This window comes from Haliaeetus leucocephalus, unplaced genomic scaffold, assembly GCF_000737465.1.
Source record: "Haliaeetus leucocephalus isolate CR32 unplaced genomic scaffold, Haliaeetus_leucocephalus-4.0 Scaffold228, whole genome shotgun sequence".
Taxonomy (NCBI): Eukaryota; Metazoa; Chordata; class Aves; order Accipitriformes; family Accipitridae; genus Haliaeetus; species Haliaeetus leucocephalus.
Window position 1 is genome coordinate 8,561,405 of NW_010972664.1, and position 18,184 is coordinate 8,579,588.

General features: G+C 46.5%; 1 protein-coding gene across 2 annotated transcripts in view; it reads right to left on the reverse strand.

Moving 5' to 3' along the window:
- Positions 1-274: 274 nt before the first annotated feature.
- ILDR2 (immunoglobulin-like domain containing receptor 2) overlaps positions 275-18,184 on the reverse strand; it is a 35,771-nt gene continuing 17,861 nt past the window's right edge. For both annotated transcript variants that reach the window (XM_010567259.1, XM_010567258.1), the window contains exons 4-10: positions 15,587-15,643; positions 10,978-11,124; positions 10,049-10,225; positions 4,785-4,898; positions 2,785-2,995; positions 1,167-1,857; positions 275-310 (exon numbers count right to left, since the gene is read on the reverse strand). In XM_010567259.1, coding sequence (XP_010565561.1) covers positions 275-310; positions 1,167-1,857; positions 2,785-2,995; positions 4,785-4,898; positions 10,049-10,225; positions 10,978-11,124; positions 15,587-15,643 — 1,433 coding nt within the window. The remainder of the gene's footprint in view (positions 311-1,166; positions 1,858-2,784; positions 2,996-4,784; positions 4,899-10,048; positions 10,226-10,977; positions 11,125-15,586; positions 15,644-18,184) is intronic.

Genomic DNA, 18,184 nt, shown 5'->3' on the forward strand with positions numbered 1-18,184 from the left:
CACAAAATGGAGGGCACTGGAAAACAGGGTGCCAAAGAGAGCCCTGGCCTCATTTTCCTGGCAGACTCCCAGAGCCTCTGATATTGAGTGCTGTTCATGAGAGTCTGTCTCTTACAAAAGTGTCTGCTCCCACGATGAAACAAACAATTGAAACAGTCCATGGCTGATGGCTGCAACGGTTCACAGAGGCTTGTCTTGTTTGTTGCTCTGTATCTTTTCCACTGCAGTCACCTCATGGTGTCCAGCCCCTCAACATGACATGTCCACAACAACTTCAAACCACAAGGGACATCCTCGTTGGGAAATCGTTCTGAGAGGAAAGAGAGAAGATTAATGTCAACAGGAAAGCACCCATGGAATGGACACAGACAGACATAGCTTTGACAGAGACATGACCAAACAGCAACAGCTTTGTCCACTCACACCCCTTTCCTCTCTTACACATGCCACTTAAGCTCAGGCCTAACAGCCAAGCTGCTCTAGCAACAGGGTCTCCCTCTTGGAGCAGACTTCAGCCAGTCTCCTTCCCCAGCAACCATAAACTTATCAGTTCCTCACTAGCCTGGACTGTGGCAGGATGTTTTGCACTTGCTGGTATCCTGTTTGAGGAATGCCTTTGGCATGCATGGCCCCTACACATGCCCATGGGCATGCACCCACAGGAGTCTCATCTCATCCCTTTCGGAAAGACGAGGTCTCTTACACCATACCTTGCTACTAGCTCCGTCCCAGTTCGGAAGAACAGAGCCTCTCAACCCTTCCTTAACAAGGATCAAGGCCAAAGCAATGCCCTGTAATTTCTGTAAGCCCTGGGTAAGTTCCCTTCCCTACCATGATCCTCCTAAACCCTAGATAAACTCTCACTTCCTTGGATCACCAGGCAACAGATGCCAAACACATCCCTTACCTCCCCAGTCCCAGGCACATCTGGCTCTCCCTTCCACCATGAAGGAGCTGTGGAGGAGCTATTTCCCTTTCTGGCCTCCTGCACCCACAGTGACTGCCCTCTTCCCACAGCAACTCCCCTTTTCTGGGGTTCCCCACACTTGGACTCCAGGCTCTACCCTCCCGGAGATCCCCCTTGCCCATAAACTCTGGTTAGTAACCCCTGCCTGGTGGGTCCCCACTCAGCCTATTTGGATCAGGAGCACCAGACATGGCCTCACTGTTTTCTTGGGGTCCTTCTTCCTCTTCTTGTCAGAGGCGTTGAGGTAGGCCTGCTCCCTGGCCCTGTACGAAGGGCCTCGGCTCAGCTCCCTCTCGCTGTACGGCGGCAGGGTGTCCTCCCCTTCCTCCTGCTCAGGCGGTGGTGGCGGCTGCTGCGGCTGCTGCTGCGACTTCTCGGCTTTGTAGGTAGAGGGTGGTGACCAGGCATAGTATGTTCCCCCTCCTCTCTGGCTGGGCTGCGAGCTCAGCTTTGAGGGGGTTTCACTACGGTCACCGCTCTCGTCGTAGCTCCGGGATTTCCTCTCCAAGACACTGCTGAGGTAGGAGTGATCGTATTTCTGGCTCCCTCCGGGCGTCCGGCTCACCAGCCTGGGCAGGTGCTTCTCCTCATGGGCCCGTCTCCGGGGTGGGCTGTATGACCAGCCCCGATCCGAGTCCGTCAGCGGCTCTCGGTTCCCTCTGCTACGCTTGGTGTAGTATTCCTCCATGGAGCTATCCTGGTGGAGCAGCCCTCCGCCGCGGCCGCCGTGCGACTCTGACCGCTCAAAACGCCGAGTTTCCTGGCTGTCTGCCCGGCGGGTCCGCTGGCTGTAGGACTCTGCAAAGGCTGCCAGCTCATCCATAGAGACGGCCGGCACTCCCACAGAGAAGCTCTTACGAGACAACATCTCGGACTTGGATCTCTGCTGGCTGGAGGAGGGAAGAGGTAGTGTTAGAGGGCAGGATTCAGCTGCGCTCATCCCCTCAGTGGCCTTCACAGATAATGGAGGGAAACAGGTACTCCCGGGGCATGAATCATCTGACCTGTTTTCACCATCTTCTGTAGGAAGAGATGTATCACATCCTCGAAATCCCTGCTTCTTTCTGCTGACTGTAAAGGCAGCTTAATGAGGATAGCTCAGACTCTACACGTCTAATGTTACCCAAGATTAAACCCAGAGTGCACCTCCCTTGTCCTCCAGTATGTAGGGCTGAACTTGCTTCTCCTTGGCCCCAAAGCTTGTAGGTGTATATCCTGCTGGGAAAACCCAAGAACCTGGCTACAAAAGCTCACAGCAAGGCAATTTTGAAGCAGGTTTAAAGAGAGTGAGCTGGCACTATAGCCCACTACTGAGGGAAGGAAATCCCTGCCATTGCTTTTGGGAGACTGGGCTGCTGGTGTGTTACAGAAGGATGTGGTACCTCTCTTCTAGGCACCAGAATGCCAGTCCTTTAGGCCTGGAGTACAGGTCTTGCTGCACCAAAGCACCAGGGTGTGACTCCTGAGAAAGCACACCAGCACTGGGAAGTGCTGGAAGGATCAGGTACAAATCTCAAGATAACACTTCAGGAAGGGTGGCTTGGTTTCCTATTGATCTCGCTTTTACATCCCACCTCGAATGGGGCTGGTACCTAGCTTTGCCCAGCTGGGTAGGCTTCAGCAGGCTTGTGGGAATCAGATTCATTCCAACCTCATCTAATGACATCTCCAGATTTCATGTTTCTGTCTAACCCCTCTGTCCTGCTAAGCGGAACCACAGCAGCAGGCAATGGAGAAGAGCTACCAGTCCATCTGTCCCTTCTCCTTTCTTCACTACTTTGCCAGATATAGCTGCTTCCCAACACACCACTCCTCACCTGTGCCGGAAACTGTCCCGCTCATCTCTGTAATCGGAGACAGCCTGTGATCTTGATGTGCTTCCCCCGCTGATCACTCCTGCCCAGTATTCAGCATCACCATCCAGGTCCCCCGCAGGAGGCAGAGGTTTCCTTCGCACCTGGCGGTAGGGCTGTCGGAAGTTCAAGTCCTCTTCATGCAAAGAGCTGAGTTCAGAGATAGTGTTGTTATCTGCAGGGAAGGTTGCACAAAAGAAATGAGATAGGCATCACCTGATAGTATGTGTGAGAAAGGAGAAGAGGACAGGAAGGCTGTGGCAAGCCCAGCTGCAGCTTTTTCAGAAAGAAGTTGAGCTGCCCTCTATTAGAAAAAGATCAAAATGGAATCCAAGGCCCTTCTCCAAACCCTTGAACGATCCTGCCCAAGACTCCTGGAGCTCAGTTTGGACATAGAGCTGCTGTTAGACCTACATATAGGTCCTCTGAACTGGTAGCTGGCAGCCAGGTGGAATATTCTAAGGGTACTGGAAATGGCATCAGATGCCTGTGTTCCAGATAACCGAGTTCAGCCTTCATGCAGAAATCCCCGCCTCAGCCCTGCTTCAGTAACACGTGAGCTCTCCGCCCTTGTGAGGTGGGCACCGAGCTTGGTGGAACATCATCAAAGCAGTTGTGCGACCTCCCCTTTTCCTGGTGTGAGACAGTCTGGCTCTGGATTTTGGCCTGACTTGCCCAGCTAAAACAAAAACAACCCCCTCAAAAAAAAGATTAAGAAAAAAGTAAGAGATTATCTGAATCACTGTCAGTCTCTACCCTGTCAAGCACATTGACATCTGGAGGCCTGACATACCAATCTGGAGAGGTCTTTTTATAGTAAATCTTGTGGGTGGAGAAGACAGTGTGCTCAGCAATGACTGTTTTAGAAGTATATATAATTTGTTAGTTATGCCTAGTCTGTACAGAGCTTTGATGTAGTGTCATTCCCTAAAGCCCTTACCTTAACTGATTTGCAGGATCTCACACGTCTGTTTTAAATGAGCCTCTGCCAGTGCCTAATATGGGTTAGCTCTGCATGACTCGGATGCTGCCCAGAGGAACTGAGCCCCCAGCCCGCTGCTGTCCTCTGCACAGAACAGCTGGAGGACAAAGAGCAGCACTGCAAGCCCACACCTTGTCCCACCACTGCACCTCTGCCTCCTAATGTGGAAAGATCCTCATTTGGGTTTGTATTCTGACATCCATTAAGCGCAGCCTCAGCCTTTGCTTAGGGAAATAAAGCTTGCAAGAGGTTATCGGAAGACAACGAGGAGTTCCACACAGAAGCTCAGTTCTGAGTTTGCATCATGTTCCTATTCGCCACCCTCCTCCACTTCACCTGCAGTTTCTGACTGCCAAGCTGTCACTACTGATGCATGTGCCACCTCTGATCTTATGTTGACCAGTGCCACAAAATCTGATGATACCCCGATTTCTTGAATCCTTCTTGTAGTCCCTGCTCCTTCTGCAGGGCAACAGCCACTCCAAACTACCTTTCTGCACCCTTCAAGCCACACTGTGGTCATTGCAGCCCACAAAATATGCTTTCAATAAAATCATGCCTCTCCTATTTCGCCATGCTGGGAATTTACAGGCACCACACTACAAGACATAAAGAAATTGGGAAGACAATATCCAGACTATTATCACACCACAGGCTATAGAAGGCATGAGTATGGACTTGGCTTTTCAGATGTTGATGATCCAAAAGTTTAATTATCCGAGTGGACAATTTTCATGAGCATTTGAGCATCCCTCACCTTGTTTGCTCTAATTAAGGATGATTAGGTAAGCAGCAGATCTTTAAAATCAGAATGTACCTGTAGATGCCTAAAATCTAGACTTTATCTGCCCCAAGTTCCATATCCTGGACATCATATCCTAGAGGCCAGCTCCAAGGCAAAGCCAGTGAACTTTTAACTATGAATTTGCAGTCTTTTTCAGGTCAGTGAAAAAAAAAAAATCAAACCATGCTTGCTCCTCACATCGTTCTCGCATCCTCCTAGCTGGGTCAAACTGAGCCAGTTCTTTCTCAACGTAGTACAGCACCTTCATGGAGTCCCTCTCCTTGTCAGTCTGGATCCTGTACCCTTTGCGCACTGCTAGGGAGAAAAGAAAAGCACAAGAGGAAAACACATTTAAGTCCAAGGAGACTTTCTGACAATACTGCTTCTATAGTTAAGCTCATGTCTGCAGGCAGGTAGGCTGCGTCTCCCAAAACAGAGTGAGTCAGTCCTTGCTTCAGAAGAAATTCGTCTGTAACGTGGGATGTGAAGTTGTGAGCAGCTGCATCATGTATAAAGTTTGCAGTAACAGCAAAAATGGTTTGGAAATGCCCAATCTGTACAACCAAATGCATCAAGTGGTGTCATTGCCACAGAGTGATTCCACCTCCCACAGAGGATGGCAGAGAGAAAAGTAGCACTCATTTTCCCTTCCTCAGCACTACAGAAAGGATTCATCATGGTATGGGAGAAGCAGTCCCAGAAGATCAGGCTTCCTCTGCAGCAGGGGCCATAAGCTCCCAGTCTGCAGGGGAAGCAGGTGGCTGAGCATTTGGGAGCTGTCACTCTGCAGCACCACTCCACCCTTCCATCCCTACGAATTCTGCTCACACAGGTTGAAGAGCATGTGGTCGGAGAAGCTCCAGAGAATACAGAAGGAAACACAGAAAGTCCCACAAAGCATATCACACTGCTTTAAGACTTATACTGAATCCAGTGATGGGGCCAATCAGGTCACTGGGTAACTGTGAAACTGCCTGCTCTGGCATTCTTTACATGCTTTATTTTACAGAAAAGTTATGTCTTACACATAAAGTGCTTGATTCCTGGGATTACTCCATTTGCAGGGGAAGTCTGGACAGCTTTTTTGACTTTTCCATATTCCTGTACGTAGAAAAGAAGCCCCTACACACCTGGAGCCACAGCAACTCTAACTCGGACAGGCTGGCTCCATGCACACTTTACCTGCTAACCCTATGAATGGCCTGACTTCCTCAAGGCAGGTCTATAGTCAGCAAGCAGAGAACTCCACAGATCAGGACTTTGAAGAAAATAAGGCTTTTATAGCAGATTATTTAAGAAAGGCCTCAGCCTGGGGCTATTTCAAGATTAATAGAAACACAGGTCTAAGTACAAAAGAGTACTACAACCCTCAAATTCAGCCTCATTAGAGAACTGTCGTGAGGACAATTCACTTAGCACTACAAAATGGAACCTGTCTGCCTTGCATGGGGTTAGTATGTTCCCTTGGGTGAATACAGCAGTGTTGCACCAATGCTCCTCTTGTGGCACGATTTAAATACTTGGACGGTGGTTCTGAGCCAACCTGTTCTTTCTGTTTTATCCCACACCCCGATACATCAAGCTACTAACATATGGGTTTGGTAGTACATTGCATAGTATGCACTGTGTGGGCTGAACAAGGACTTGGCAGAGGTATTCTTAGGCACCTTCTGTCCTAAACTGCTGTGCATGTGTCTGTGCACTATTAAATAACCATGCTCTGCTTCAGAAACGGCGGTGCCATAGAAATGCGTAGAATGATTCCTGTAATAATCCCACAAATTGCTTCAGGAGGAAGGTGCTTTACTGTGTGTTTTGACTGTGCACATGTAAGGTAAGTAACTACATCCTGAAATATTACCTTGTGTATCTGTACTTTGGAAAGGTATTAGATGTTAAAACGTAGTATGGGTCTATCAGGGTTCTGCTTCCAACATGTCTCCAGATAGCTTAGCTACAGCAGTCTGGAGTTTTGCTGTGTTTTATTATCCCCACAAATAAGTGCACCACAACTGCAAATGCACACAGTGATTTACAGAATACAAGGAACCTTGCCTCTGCCTTCCGAAGTGGATGACCATCACGTCTCTTGAAGTGAGGTTGCTGCTGTAAAGAGGGGCTGGACTGACTGCCCTCAGAAGTAATGACTCCTCCTGCACTGCACAACCAACAGCAGGGTGAGTTCTCCACCTCACCATTGTGGCTGACCTCTGTCTGGTACCTTGCCAGGAAAGAGGCCTCTTGCTATTCTTTGTTCTAATATGTCTACTAGGAGCTCAGTTAAGCTGCCACCTCATTATGCACACGCCAGCAACCGACCATCAGCTGGAAATGACTCTGACCTACTAATAACCTTTGCGGAACTTGAACAGGCAGCTTCCACACTGTCTCTCCAGAACCACTACTCACACTGAGGCTGTGCCTAATATCTATTTAGGCAGCATCTATAGCTCCTGGAACTGATGGTGAATTAGCTAGGCTTCATGCTCGACTTGCTATTGCAGTTGTGTATCAAAAGGCAAATGAATTTCTTGGTTAATTCTGTAAGCATCTTGAAATTAACTTCGGATTTAAATCTGCAAAGTTGACTCTGAACAGCTCATAAAAAGTATTTTCCATTATAGATGAAGCATATTTTGTCTCTGCGTTTATTTATTAAATACTTCTTGCAATGATATTGAATGTTCAACTTATTAAATCTCTTTATTACTCCTTCATGTGAGAACCAAAGACATTATTGCTTCCTCCTCACACCCTTCTTCATCTGTAAATTGCCATAACCCTTTAATAAGGTCTGAATATTTTTAAGCCCATCTTAATTATAAGGGAATAAAGATGCAGAGACATTAACCACTTGTCCAGAACCATTCAGTGAAGTCAAAGGGAATGGAACAGTCTTCCCTGTTAGACCATATTTTCTTCTCATGAACAGTTCATATATTTCTAATGTTTAATCTGTGTTTAACTAGACACTTTTTTTACTCTTCTGTGGGTGGAACCAAGTCAGCCAAAACGGTAAGCTGTTTCCCTCCCCAGAAAGGACAGCACTACCATTTTTTTCAGGCAAGTGTGGTTAGGAAGTTAAATGATGTCTCATCCTTACACACTTTCCATATTAAAGGTCTGGAGTCCAGCTCTTGTATCAAAAGCTTCCCTGTGTGCATGGTTTAAGGAATCTATGCAACAGTCTCCAGGTAACCACTGCATTTAAAATAGACAGAGCATACATCCTAACTTATGTGTTGCCAATGCTCTTCTAAATAAGAAAGTTTGGGTTTTTCTCCCTGTTCAGCCCGAAGTTTAGGATGGAGCTCCTAGGCTTAGGCTTCACTGGAGCTTTGTCACATGGCTTTTATGTAACTCTAGACAAATTTTCTAAACATCCTCATGCATGAGGTTCCTCACTAGATCACCTCACAGGGGTCATTTATAGGCACAGAAACTATGTAGGGCAAAGGCTGTCCTTTTTAGCCTGGCAGCCAGGATTACAGAATCCTTCAATCTCTGTCCCCCAGCACTTCTAATCCCATTGTTTTTAAATAAACTTGACAGAAAGGTTGAAGTGTCAAAGATAGCAAGTTTCAGATCAGACTGGCTATGTGGAGGACACAGACCATAATTAGTGCTCCTTCTGAGAAAAGGCCTTTATAATAAACTCAACCATTACCTGTTTTGTTTAGCTTGCCGTCTGGCCAACCAGCAAATAAGTAGCTTGGAATGGCCACATAATGTTTTCTCTTCTACAGCCTGTAATTAGGGGATATTCTGGCATTGTAGAGGACTTTAAGAGAAAGGAACAGAGTGCAGGATATCACCCTTTCTTAGCTCCATAGTTCAAGGAACACCTTGAATAACAGGTGCATGATCCAGACTAAGGGTTTGTCCATATTATTGCAAAAAATACTAATTAAAAATAAAAAAAGCTTAAGAATCTCTGTTGTCTTGCCACAACAGTTAAAACTCTGTAATAATGGTTTTCTTTGCAATACGTAGTATTTCCTGTCAAGTCCTGAGTCGAGGGATTAAGTCCAGACAGCTGATTTGGATTATATAATAAATGCATCTTTCTGTGTAATGAACATGGGATGCTAAGAGCCGTTCCATTTGGTTACCAAATGCATCCACAGTTTTTCATTCTGCATTTGTGCTCTGCTAGTAACGTACAGCAGAGATGAGACTGGGGTTGTGATCTGACTCTTAAAAAATCCCTGGAGCTCTGACAGCCAACACCATGCTCTAAATGCAGTGACATTTTTCACAGGAGAAAAAAATTAAGCACTGGGCTGTCATTCATCACTTTCTGACAAAGGTTTTTGAATTGGATACATTCTGCTTTGGATCAGTGATTGATTTATTTCCTATTGCAAAATGCTCCATTCCAGAGCTCTGTTTTGATTTCAGTGGGGAAAAAAAAAGTATGATTGTTGAAGGAAAATACTTTTTGTAATTCCAGAAAGGTTAATATACTGACTGGGGCAGCAGAAGGATGTGTAGGGTTGTTCAAAAAGCTTAATTATTTGATTACGCTACTTGATCTTGTTTTTTCCGAAGTGTCTTATCAAATTTAAGAATTGATAATTAGTGTGGTGCTTTGAAATCAGACATGTGGCTGGACCAATGGCAAACATACTGTGTCAGTATGGTGACTCTACATTGGTGAGTCACTTCTGCTGCAGCATGTTTGAATTTAGTCAGCCACTCTGATCCTGAAATGCTATCATGTGGCTAAATAGCTACCCTCTTTGTCCTTGACAGCAGCTTCCTTTGCAGCAGAAGTGACCCTCACCAAGATACAGTCATCATACTGATACTCCACATCTGACATTGATCTACAGCTCCTTTCTAGTTAAAAGCTTTTTATCACTCACATTTCACAAATGCAAAGGCTGAACAAAAAAAAAATGACCTACTGACTTCTGTCAGGTAGGGAAGGGGGTCCAGCCCCAAATGCTCTTGGGCAGAAATGCCAAGGCAGCATGTCCCTGTGCCCAAAATGCCATGGGGACAGTAAAACATGCTGCACCAAAAACTGCTGCCAGAGGGCAAGCAGTGCCCTACAGAGGGTAGGAAGAACAGTTTACCAAGAGAGAGCAGCTTGCAAGGCATCAGCTCTAAGGGGAAAATGGCCACTGCCTCTGCTCCCCTGAAATCATCTTCATCCTTTTGTCTTCCACAAGTAAACATTCGTAGCAGTAATGAGAGGGGTCCCAGGCATGAACTTGGCCTCCCATTTTCTGCTCACCTAATTAGGCACCCACAAACTGACGCTGTGCTGATGGCACTAGAAAAGTTGGACCATGTGGCCCTAAGGGATGCAAATGTCATTGTCAGAGCCAGGATTAAAATGCAGTTTCTCTGTGTTTCTTCTGTTCATACCACTCTATCAGTGACAATCGTTCCTCCTTTTCCCAGCCCTGCTCCCAGTAAGAGGACTGAATGTTGTGCCTGGCACTGCAAATTACCATTTTGGCTTCCTCCGCTGGAGTCACTTGGGGCTAAGGGAGGGGGGTGCGACTTATCCACCAGCACAGCAGGAGACGGGACACCAGCTACAGGAACATTGGGGATGTAGTATGGACCTGGCATGGAAGAGACTGCAGGAGGGTACCCAGCTTTTGCTGCCTTGCCTGCTACATACACTGAAAAAGAAAAAGAACAGCAGTCAGCATCACACCAGCCTCCCACAGACCCACATGGCACATGGCCGAAACCTGCACATCACCAACATTGGTGACAACCCAGCCGGAGACAACTGGACAAATGAAATGACAAGGACCAATGTGAATTTCTCTAAGCCTCAAAGGGCACTGAGGGGAGTTTAAACAATGCACACAGCAGATCAGATGAGCACTGCAAGATGCCCAGCAACTGAAGGACATTCAGCGTGTTACAGCCGGCATTACCGCTGCCATGATTTAGAGGCAGTTCATCTTTAAAAACAATTGATGACTCAAGTAGCAGGGATGAGGCTCATGAAACTTGACAGATCTCCCTGAGCCTAACCAGGAACCTTGCTAGGTTGCAAGGATTTTGCACTGCTGTAGAGGGCAGCTGCTTTGCATTGCCAGGAAGAAACCCCTCAGGATGCTCTTAGCTCTGACCCAGAACATTCACTGACATGACAACAACTTTGGAAGGGGAGTGTGACACTTTGGAAAAGCAGGCACAGCTGCTAAGGCAGGGAGGGCTCGGGGAATTACATTTGTAATTCACTTTGAGTGCTCAGCCATTGAGCAATAGGTCAGATGCTTCACCCCTAAGAACTAGTGCTTTAGTCAAGGAAAGTGCTCAGGGCAAAGGAAGCAATATTATCAGATTCTCCTCCTGTTCTGCCAGGGAGCGGAAAAAGTGCATGAGAAGATTTGCGCCAGGCTTGGACAGGGTCACTCACGCGCCCGGGGACAGCAGCAGGACTCGGGACAGCAGGGGCAGCGGACGTAACAGCAGCAGCTGTGTGGGCAACACTGGCACCAGCAGATTCCCACCAGCAGGAAGAACAGGAACGCCCCCAGGATCACCAGGCCCACAAAGACCCACTCTGAAAAACAATGGGAGAAAGAGAGATACTTACAGGATTGCAATCACTGTGGAAGGGAACGTCAGCAACATCCTCCCAGCGGAGAGCATAGGGGCAAAACAGACAGGTGAATAATAGAAGTGAACTCCCTGCAGGTCTAGGAATCCAGCCCCCTCTGTGTCAAAGCAGAAATGGCACATGACAGTGAGAAATGGAGCTACAGAAATGTGGTACCTTCTTGCTACATCTCTGGCTGGCTGAGCAGCAAGCAGCACAGAGGCAGGAGCTCTGGTTCCCCAGCACAGAAACCCTTCACCCCACAGCAGACCTGTACGAATGCCGCAGGACAAGCTCCATTAGCATTTGGATCTCATGAAAGACTCATTCTTCCCGGCCATGTTCATGCCCTGCTTGTGTGTTTGTTCCCTACCCACATTCTAGTTTTAATGGGACAAACGGTGGTGAAAAGCATGCTATAAATAGCCCAGTAAATGAGGCAGGCCTGCCCATTCGCAACTAGGCCCACGCATGCAATTATTCTTTTGAATGTGCCGAATGAACATCCTATTCAGGCGCTGCAGCCAGCCAGGAAAACTAACAACCACTTTTTTTTAAATTTTTTCCCCACTGAAGCCTCAGATGATGTCTGCCAGGCCCCGAAAGGGAGCAGCTGAAAAACAAGTGAAAGCACAGAAGAGCTGATCCACAAAAAACAGGATGGGATTTGAACGGGAAGGGGAGCGAGAAAAGGTTTCTCAAACTTTGCTGCTGGGAAATCTGCAGCGGCAGCAGCCGTGGTGGGAGCAGGTGCCCAGCCCATGCTGGGGCAGCTCTGTATCTGGCCACCCTGCACTTTGCAGAGGATTGTGTGCACAGGGCTGCACATACTGCCACATGGGAATTTGCTGGATTAAGGGAACGGTCAGTGAACACCTCCGAACCAAGAAATCTCAAGACTCTGAATGTATAGGAGGCCTGGAGTTGGTTTTACATCAGAGAGATGCACCAACCCATCTAGAAGTCAGACCACTGGTGGGGAAAGACTCCAGGTTTACCCAGGTGGTTATTCAACCACCTTTGAAAGATAGCAAGAAAGCAAAGAAAGAAGTGGTGGGACTGCTTTGCAGTGGGGCAGGGTTTACCCCCAGCCCAGAGAAAAAAAAGCAGCAGACAACTGTTTCTGAACAGAAGTCCAGCGTTCACTGAAGGGTCTCCTGGTACATTATTATTTAAAATGAAGAAGTAGTGATACAAGGATTTCAATGTGAGTACAGAACCACACTGGAAAAATAGCGCACCTCTGACCTGCGTCGCTAAGCTGAAAAGTCAAGGAAAAATGTTCTACTTGGAACAATCAAAACAAGTTTTTTCTACTTCTTCATAAAATACAAAAATAAGAAGTGTCATTTTTGATTCATCCACAGCATTCTGTTTGAACAAAAGTAAAAGTCTTTGCTTTGTTGGAGTTTTCCTTAACTCTTTTACAAACAATTCCCTTTTTTAAATTCCATTTTTAATCTAGAACTTAAAATTTCCTCTAAAAAATGTCAGTGAAAGATCTGGCATTTACAAACCAAAACACTTCATTTCAGAAGTGTCAAGTGAAATGGTTTATATTTTTTGAATATTTTCTTTCTTTTTTGGCTGAAACAGATGAATTTCATTTAAATTTGCAGGTAATTTTGGTCCTTGTGGAATAATTTTTTTTTTGTGACGTTACTATATGCTGAGAAAAATTCAGCTAATGAATAAGGAAATGGCTGGAGGGAAACATTCATGAATGGAAAAGTAAGAGTTGAGAGAAGATTGATACAGTTCCTCAAGTGCTGGTTCTAGAAGCTATCTTATTGAATATTTTCATGAATGACCTTGACTCAGAAAATAAGAGTGTGTTAATGTATCTTGAGGGTAAGAGGTAGGGAAGCATTGTAACTAAAGGTGAAGACTAGGATATGTTATAGAAAGGGCCAGTTGTCCTCAGGCCTGCAATAAGAAACATGAAATGCAGCAATATAATGAATTTCAAGGTATGCAGCAATACTTTCAAGGTCACATGTTCAAAGATTAAGAACAATTTCTGTTCTGAAGAGGACTTCATTAGTTGGAAACAACTGAAAAACAAGAGAGATGATCCGGTATACTATTTCATCATAGGACAACTGTAACCACTTATGCAATACAGCCACAAAAATGGCAAATGTAATCCTATGCCCAACAGAGGAGGAATTTCCAGTAGCATTAAGGAAATATTAATGCCATCGTACAACGCCTCCATGTAACTTCATCTGACATTACTGATGTTATACAACTCTGGTCATCTTCGTACAAGAAAAGATGAATTCAGGTTGGAGCTGATGCAAAGCAGGGATTTGAGGGGATGAAGGGACTCGATAGCTTGCCTTGCAGCAGGAGAGCTGAAGCTTGCTGCATTAGTCTATTAAAAAGAAGGCTGAGAGCAGATGTAGCTGCCTGTAAATATGCTAGGAGGATGAATGCTAGGAGGAAAAGTAGGTATTATAGTTAAAGGTCTTACATGAATGGGCATAAACAGGCTATGAGTAACAAAGATGGAAGCTAGAAGCAGCACATCAAAGAAAGCGATCCAATGGGAGAGAGAAAGGCCAAACCCAGACTACTCTTAAGCTTGTTAAGCTTATGAAAAGGACGAAATTACATGGCGCTTGGGATAGAAAGCAAGACAGCGAGCCAGACTATCCTTTCCAGTCCTGTGCTTCCTAATCGATGCCAATCCGAGCAAGCCAACAGCTCAGTGGCTTTTTCTTTTGTCATGTTCACATCTTGTTCTTTACAACCATCACTGATACAGAGAAGGTGGTAAAATAGTATTGCATGACAGAAGTGGCCAGCCACAGCTATGCAATGAAGCTCAGATGTCAGATCTCCAGAGCTATTAGTGAACAGTTCACATCACTCCATAAAGGATAAAAGCCTGGTAGAGGAAAAAACCAAACAGCAAGCCCATTGTAAGTGTATCTGTGGTCTACCTGAAAATGTTCTAGGAGTACAAAAGGGGGTCAGGTTAGTACGTACATTGCACATTGCAAGATACTCAGCAGCAGGAGTGGATGTTCAAAATCAGTGTCCCAGTGACAGGGACCTATGAATCAGGAAGGATTTTATTTTACAGGAAGTTAGACCATTTTTTTCTCTGATGAGGTTAAGAAAACAGCAAAAGAGCCTGCTGGCTCCTCCTTTATGCACAAAACTGGGTTTCAACCAGTTCCAGATACAACTGTGTAACCCTGAGATTCAAATGACTACCAAGTGAAATGCTGTGTGCCCTCACTCCCTGGAAACTACTGTATTCTGCTTGCAGGAGTATCTGCTTTTGTTTATTCAGGTAATAGGCAATGCTAACAGCTGAAATGTGGTTTGCTGCTGCCTTTTACACTTTCTCATTGTTTATACCCATGCAGTGAGGGTACCAGAAAGCTACCTGGCCAGCACACAAGAAATATATGCCCATTCAATAAAATTGTAAATAGCAGGGGAAAAAAAGCGTTCGGCAACAGAGAATCAACTTCTGTCTATGCTGAAAAGACCAAGCCCTCTCCTGCCATGCTGAACTTCCAGGGACCTTTGGGTTACACTGGAGGTGGGGGAGTGTCTGCCTTCTCTCCGTTTGCATCTCTGGGACAGACTTGAAAATAGCTTCACACATTTATGTGGAGTTGCATTTTTGCACAAACGTGTGAAAGAAACACTCCTTGGGCACCATCAGGGGATGATCAGATGACTCAAGGGCTAAATGTTCGCACAGCTTTTCCCTTTCAAGGACAATATGATGCACAGTCTGTTTCCTCTGCAAGGAGTGCCAGAACTGGTGGCTCTCATTAGTTTGGCTAGCAAGGGATTTATCATGGGCACAGAGCTTTCATGTCTGGTCCAACCAGCTGGTGTTACCTAGATAATGCCCTGACCATGCAGCACAAGAGGGGCTGTGCCACTGATGGGTTACTAACCAGTGCTCTATTTCTAGCACCTCCTGTGCTACCATCTGTGGTGATGGCTGTAATGGTACCCGCAGGATAGGATCTGGGGCGCGGAAGTTACTACTGCACAAGAGCAGCTGACGTACAAAGCCATATGGGCACACGAGGCTGCTGAGGTCTCGCAGGCTGGAGTGGCGTGACCTTTGTGCTAGCAGGGGGAGAGCAGAGAGCTTGATATAAAACCTCCCCTGAACAGAGCTGGCATTTCTGCTCTCACACTGATCCTGGCATGACATCAACCATCTCTGTATGTTGGCTCCCAGCATGGCCATTCCTCCCCCAAGTCCCAGCATCAGCTCTCTCAGATCTCATCCCAACACACTTTCCCAGTAAGCGACAGGCTTTTCTCTTTTTATCCCCAGGTAAAACACACATAAGAGTGAAACGTACACCACATAAAGATGCTGCAAAAGGATAAACAGACAAGATGACAGAGGACTGGGTGATTGAAGGGTGAAATGACTGAATACCTGGCATAATCTCCACAGCAAAACTGGGCAAGAGATCAGCAAGCAGCCCTGTCCTGCCTAGAAAAGACAGAAGGAGGAGAACAAGGAGAGAGGTTACTGCAAGAAAAACACACTCCCCAGCCCCTGCCTTAGCCTCCAGTCCCCTTCCTCATCAGACCACTTGCACTCTGTTAACGGAATTCCTATCAACCACAGATGTCATCCTGCTTGATGCCTGGTGTCTACCTCTGCACTTTTGCCATTTCTGTGTCCTTGCATTTTATCTTTATCAGCAGACCTGGGAGGAAAGAATCTGAAATAGAGCTTCTCCAATCTAGGCACGAAATGACAAGGAGAGGGAGGTCCCCCTAGCATGGTTACACAGTAACATCTTTCTGGAATTATGCTCTATACATGCAAAAACCTCCTGGAAATGCACAACAGCCCTCAAATAGAAGGATTTAGTTTACTTTAAAAGAAACCCAGGCCCTTGACAAGTCAGCCACATGCATCCAACATCCATAGGTAGTGCTTTCCATGTGGGGCCCTGCAACTGCAGAGACAGGCCCAGGAAAGGAGTCTTGAAGCATGACTGTGAGCACGTGCTACTTAATTCAAGATTTGCAAGCAACTTAGTCAGATTGGGTGATTCAAGGCTAACTCTCAAGCGAAGCAAACCAACCAGGGAACAATTTGTGTAGAAATTTGTAGAATCACTTTGCAAAAGGAAAAGAAAAAAAAAAAGGCAAGTCAACTTCTAATTTATAACTGAATACGAACAAAATCCAAGCTGAAAGGCAGCCTGATGCCTATTTGTTTTGGCACTGAATGTCTGGGATATTTCTAATACACAGCAAACATCCTTCACAGTGTTCGGCTATAATTTACACACACCTGTGCATCAGCAGAACAGCCCTATGGGCAGCTGTGCTACGTACTCTTTTATATAGCACCAGGATCATGCTAGGTTTTTTGAAAACATGCATAAGGTAGGAGAGCTGCACTCTGAAGAGAGACATACATTGTGGATGTAACGTAACAGAAGCAGCTAAGGGTAAGCCAGTGCAAAAGTGGTAGAAAGCTACCTTTAACCTCCCCACATGCCCTTCAGGTCCTGCACTAAGCAACACTCAGACACAATGATGAACTGGATCCCAAGTTCCTCGGATTCTAGCCTGTCCTTGAAGCATGTTGTAATCAAATTCCCACTGTCCGTTTTTTCTGAGTGCTTCAGCAGAGGTTCTGTAGAGATCAAAAATCCACAAGGATGCCTGCTGGAGCCATAACAAACATACTCTGAATGCAGGCAGTGCTTTGCAACCAGTTGCAACTCATCAAAGCTGTCCAGTACTCACAGTAACGCCATCATGATGAGGTGCTCCTGAAGCCTTGGCAAAAGATACAATGCTGATCCTTCAGATAATTCACTACTTTGAAGGAGGACTCTTGCCATCAGTCTACTGCAACATTTTCAACTACATATACAAAGAGCTTCATGACATGCTTTGCAGTCCATTTTCTGGAAGGATCAAGTGTCCAAACTGCTCACAGCTAGCTTATTATGGGAAAGTGCTCATGTATGCTTTCTGCTGACATGACACAGGCATATATGCAACGTATGCATGGCTTAAGTCTTGGGTGCCACAAGTGGGCTCGAAACGCATGCAACAAATATATGCCTTGTGACACAGTATGAAAGATTTACATTACGTTCCATGTGCATATTAAATATATTCCTTATCTTCCCAGCACACACAAAAAAACATGCAATTCTTGCATAGGCCTCTGTGTGTCTGTATGTGAACAATGTACATGTGAACCACATGCACGCAGAACATACGGGCAGACACGGGCATGCAGCTTGCCTCCCATGTGCATTACCTCTGCACAAGTTCACATGCAGCCCTGGTCTGAGAGCAGACGCCAATGGACAAATAGCTGGAGGTATACAGCTAATTTAGGGCTGGGATTTGTGGCACCAGAGGTAAGGGAGTGACACCTATAAAGAGCAGAAGCTCCATCTCATGAGTCCAAATAGGCACCTGCTTTATTTTGAACCTACCTGAACAGCCTCAACCCCTGCTAGTGCTGGATCTTATGGCGCCTCCTGATCCCCAGGAGGAACCACACATTCAAAGGGGAAGAAGCATCCCTCAAAAATAACAGTGCTTGAGAGCTTGGAAACTTGTCACAGAGGAAACCAAGGTAATTCCTCTGTGCTACCAACGAGCAGTCGAGTATTTCCCTGCTTGTGCAGCCTCACTCGGCTCTGCTGAGTATCTGCCTGGGGAATTTGCTCCCCCTGCCCGGCCAGTGGGGAGCACAGCCCTGGGGGCCCCAGAGCCACCAGCGGGGGATGCACAAAGCCTGGGAGGGCCCGAGGCAGCAGCGAACCCCAGCACGGCTCAGCCTGAACTCTGCCGTCTTGACTAGCCTAGCTGACAGCCAGCAAGCACAAAGCCCGCCTCCGGACTGCTGTGCCCCCAGCAGCTTTCAATGCACCACAGCTCTCCTCCCTCCCTGTCCTTGGCTGAATTAATTCACAGAGAACCCTTCCCTACACCCTGCGCTTCCCCCTTAGCGGGGGAAGCCAACGGGGGGGGGGGGGGCGGGCGGGGG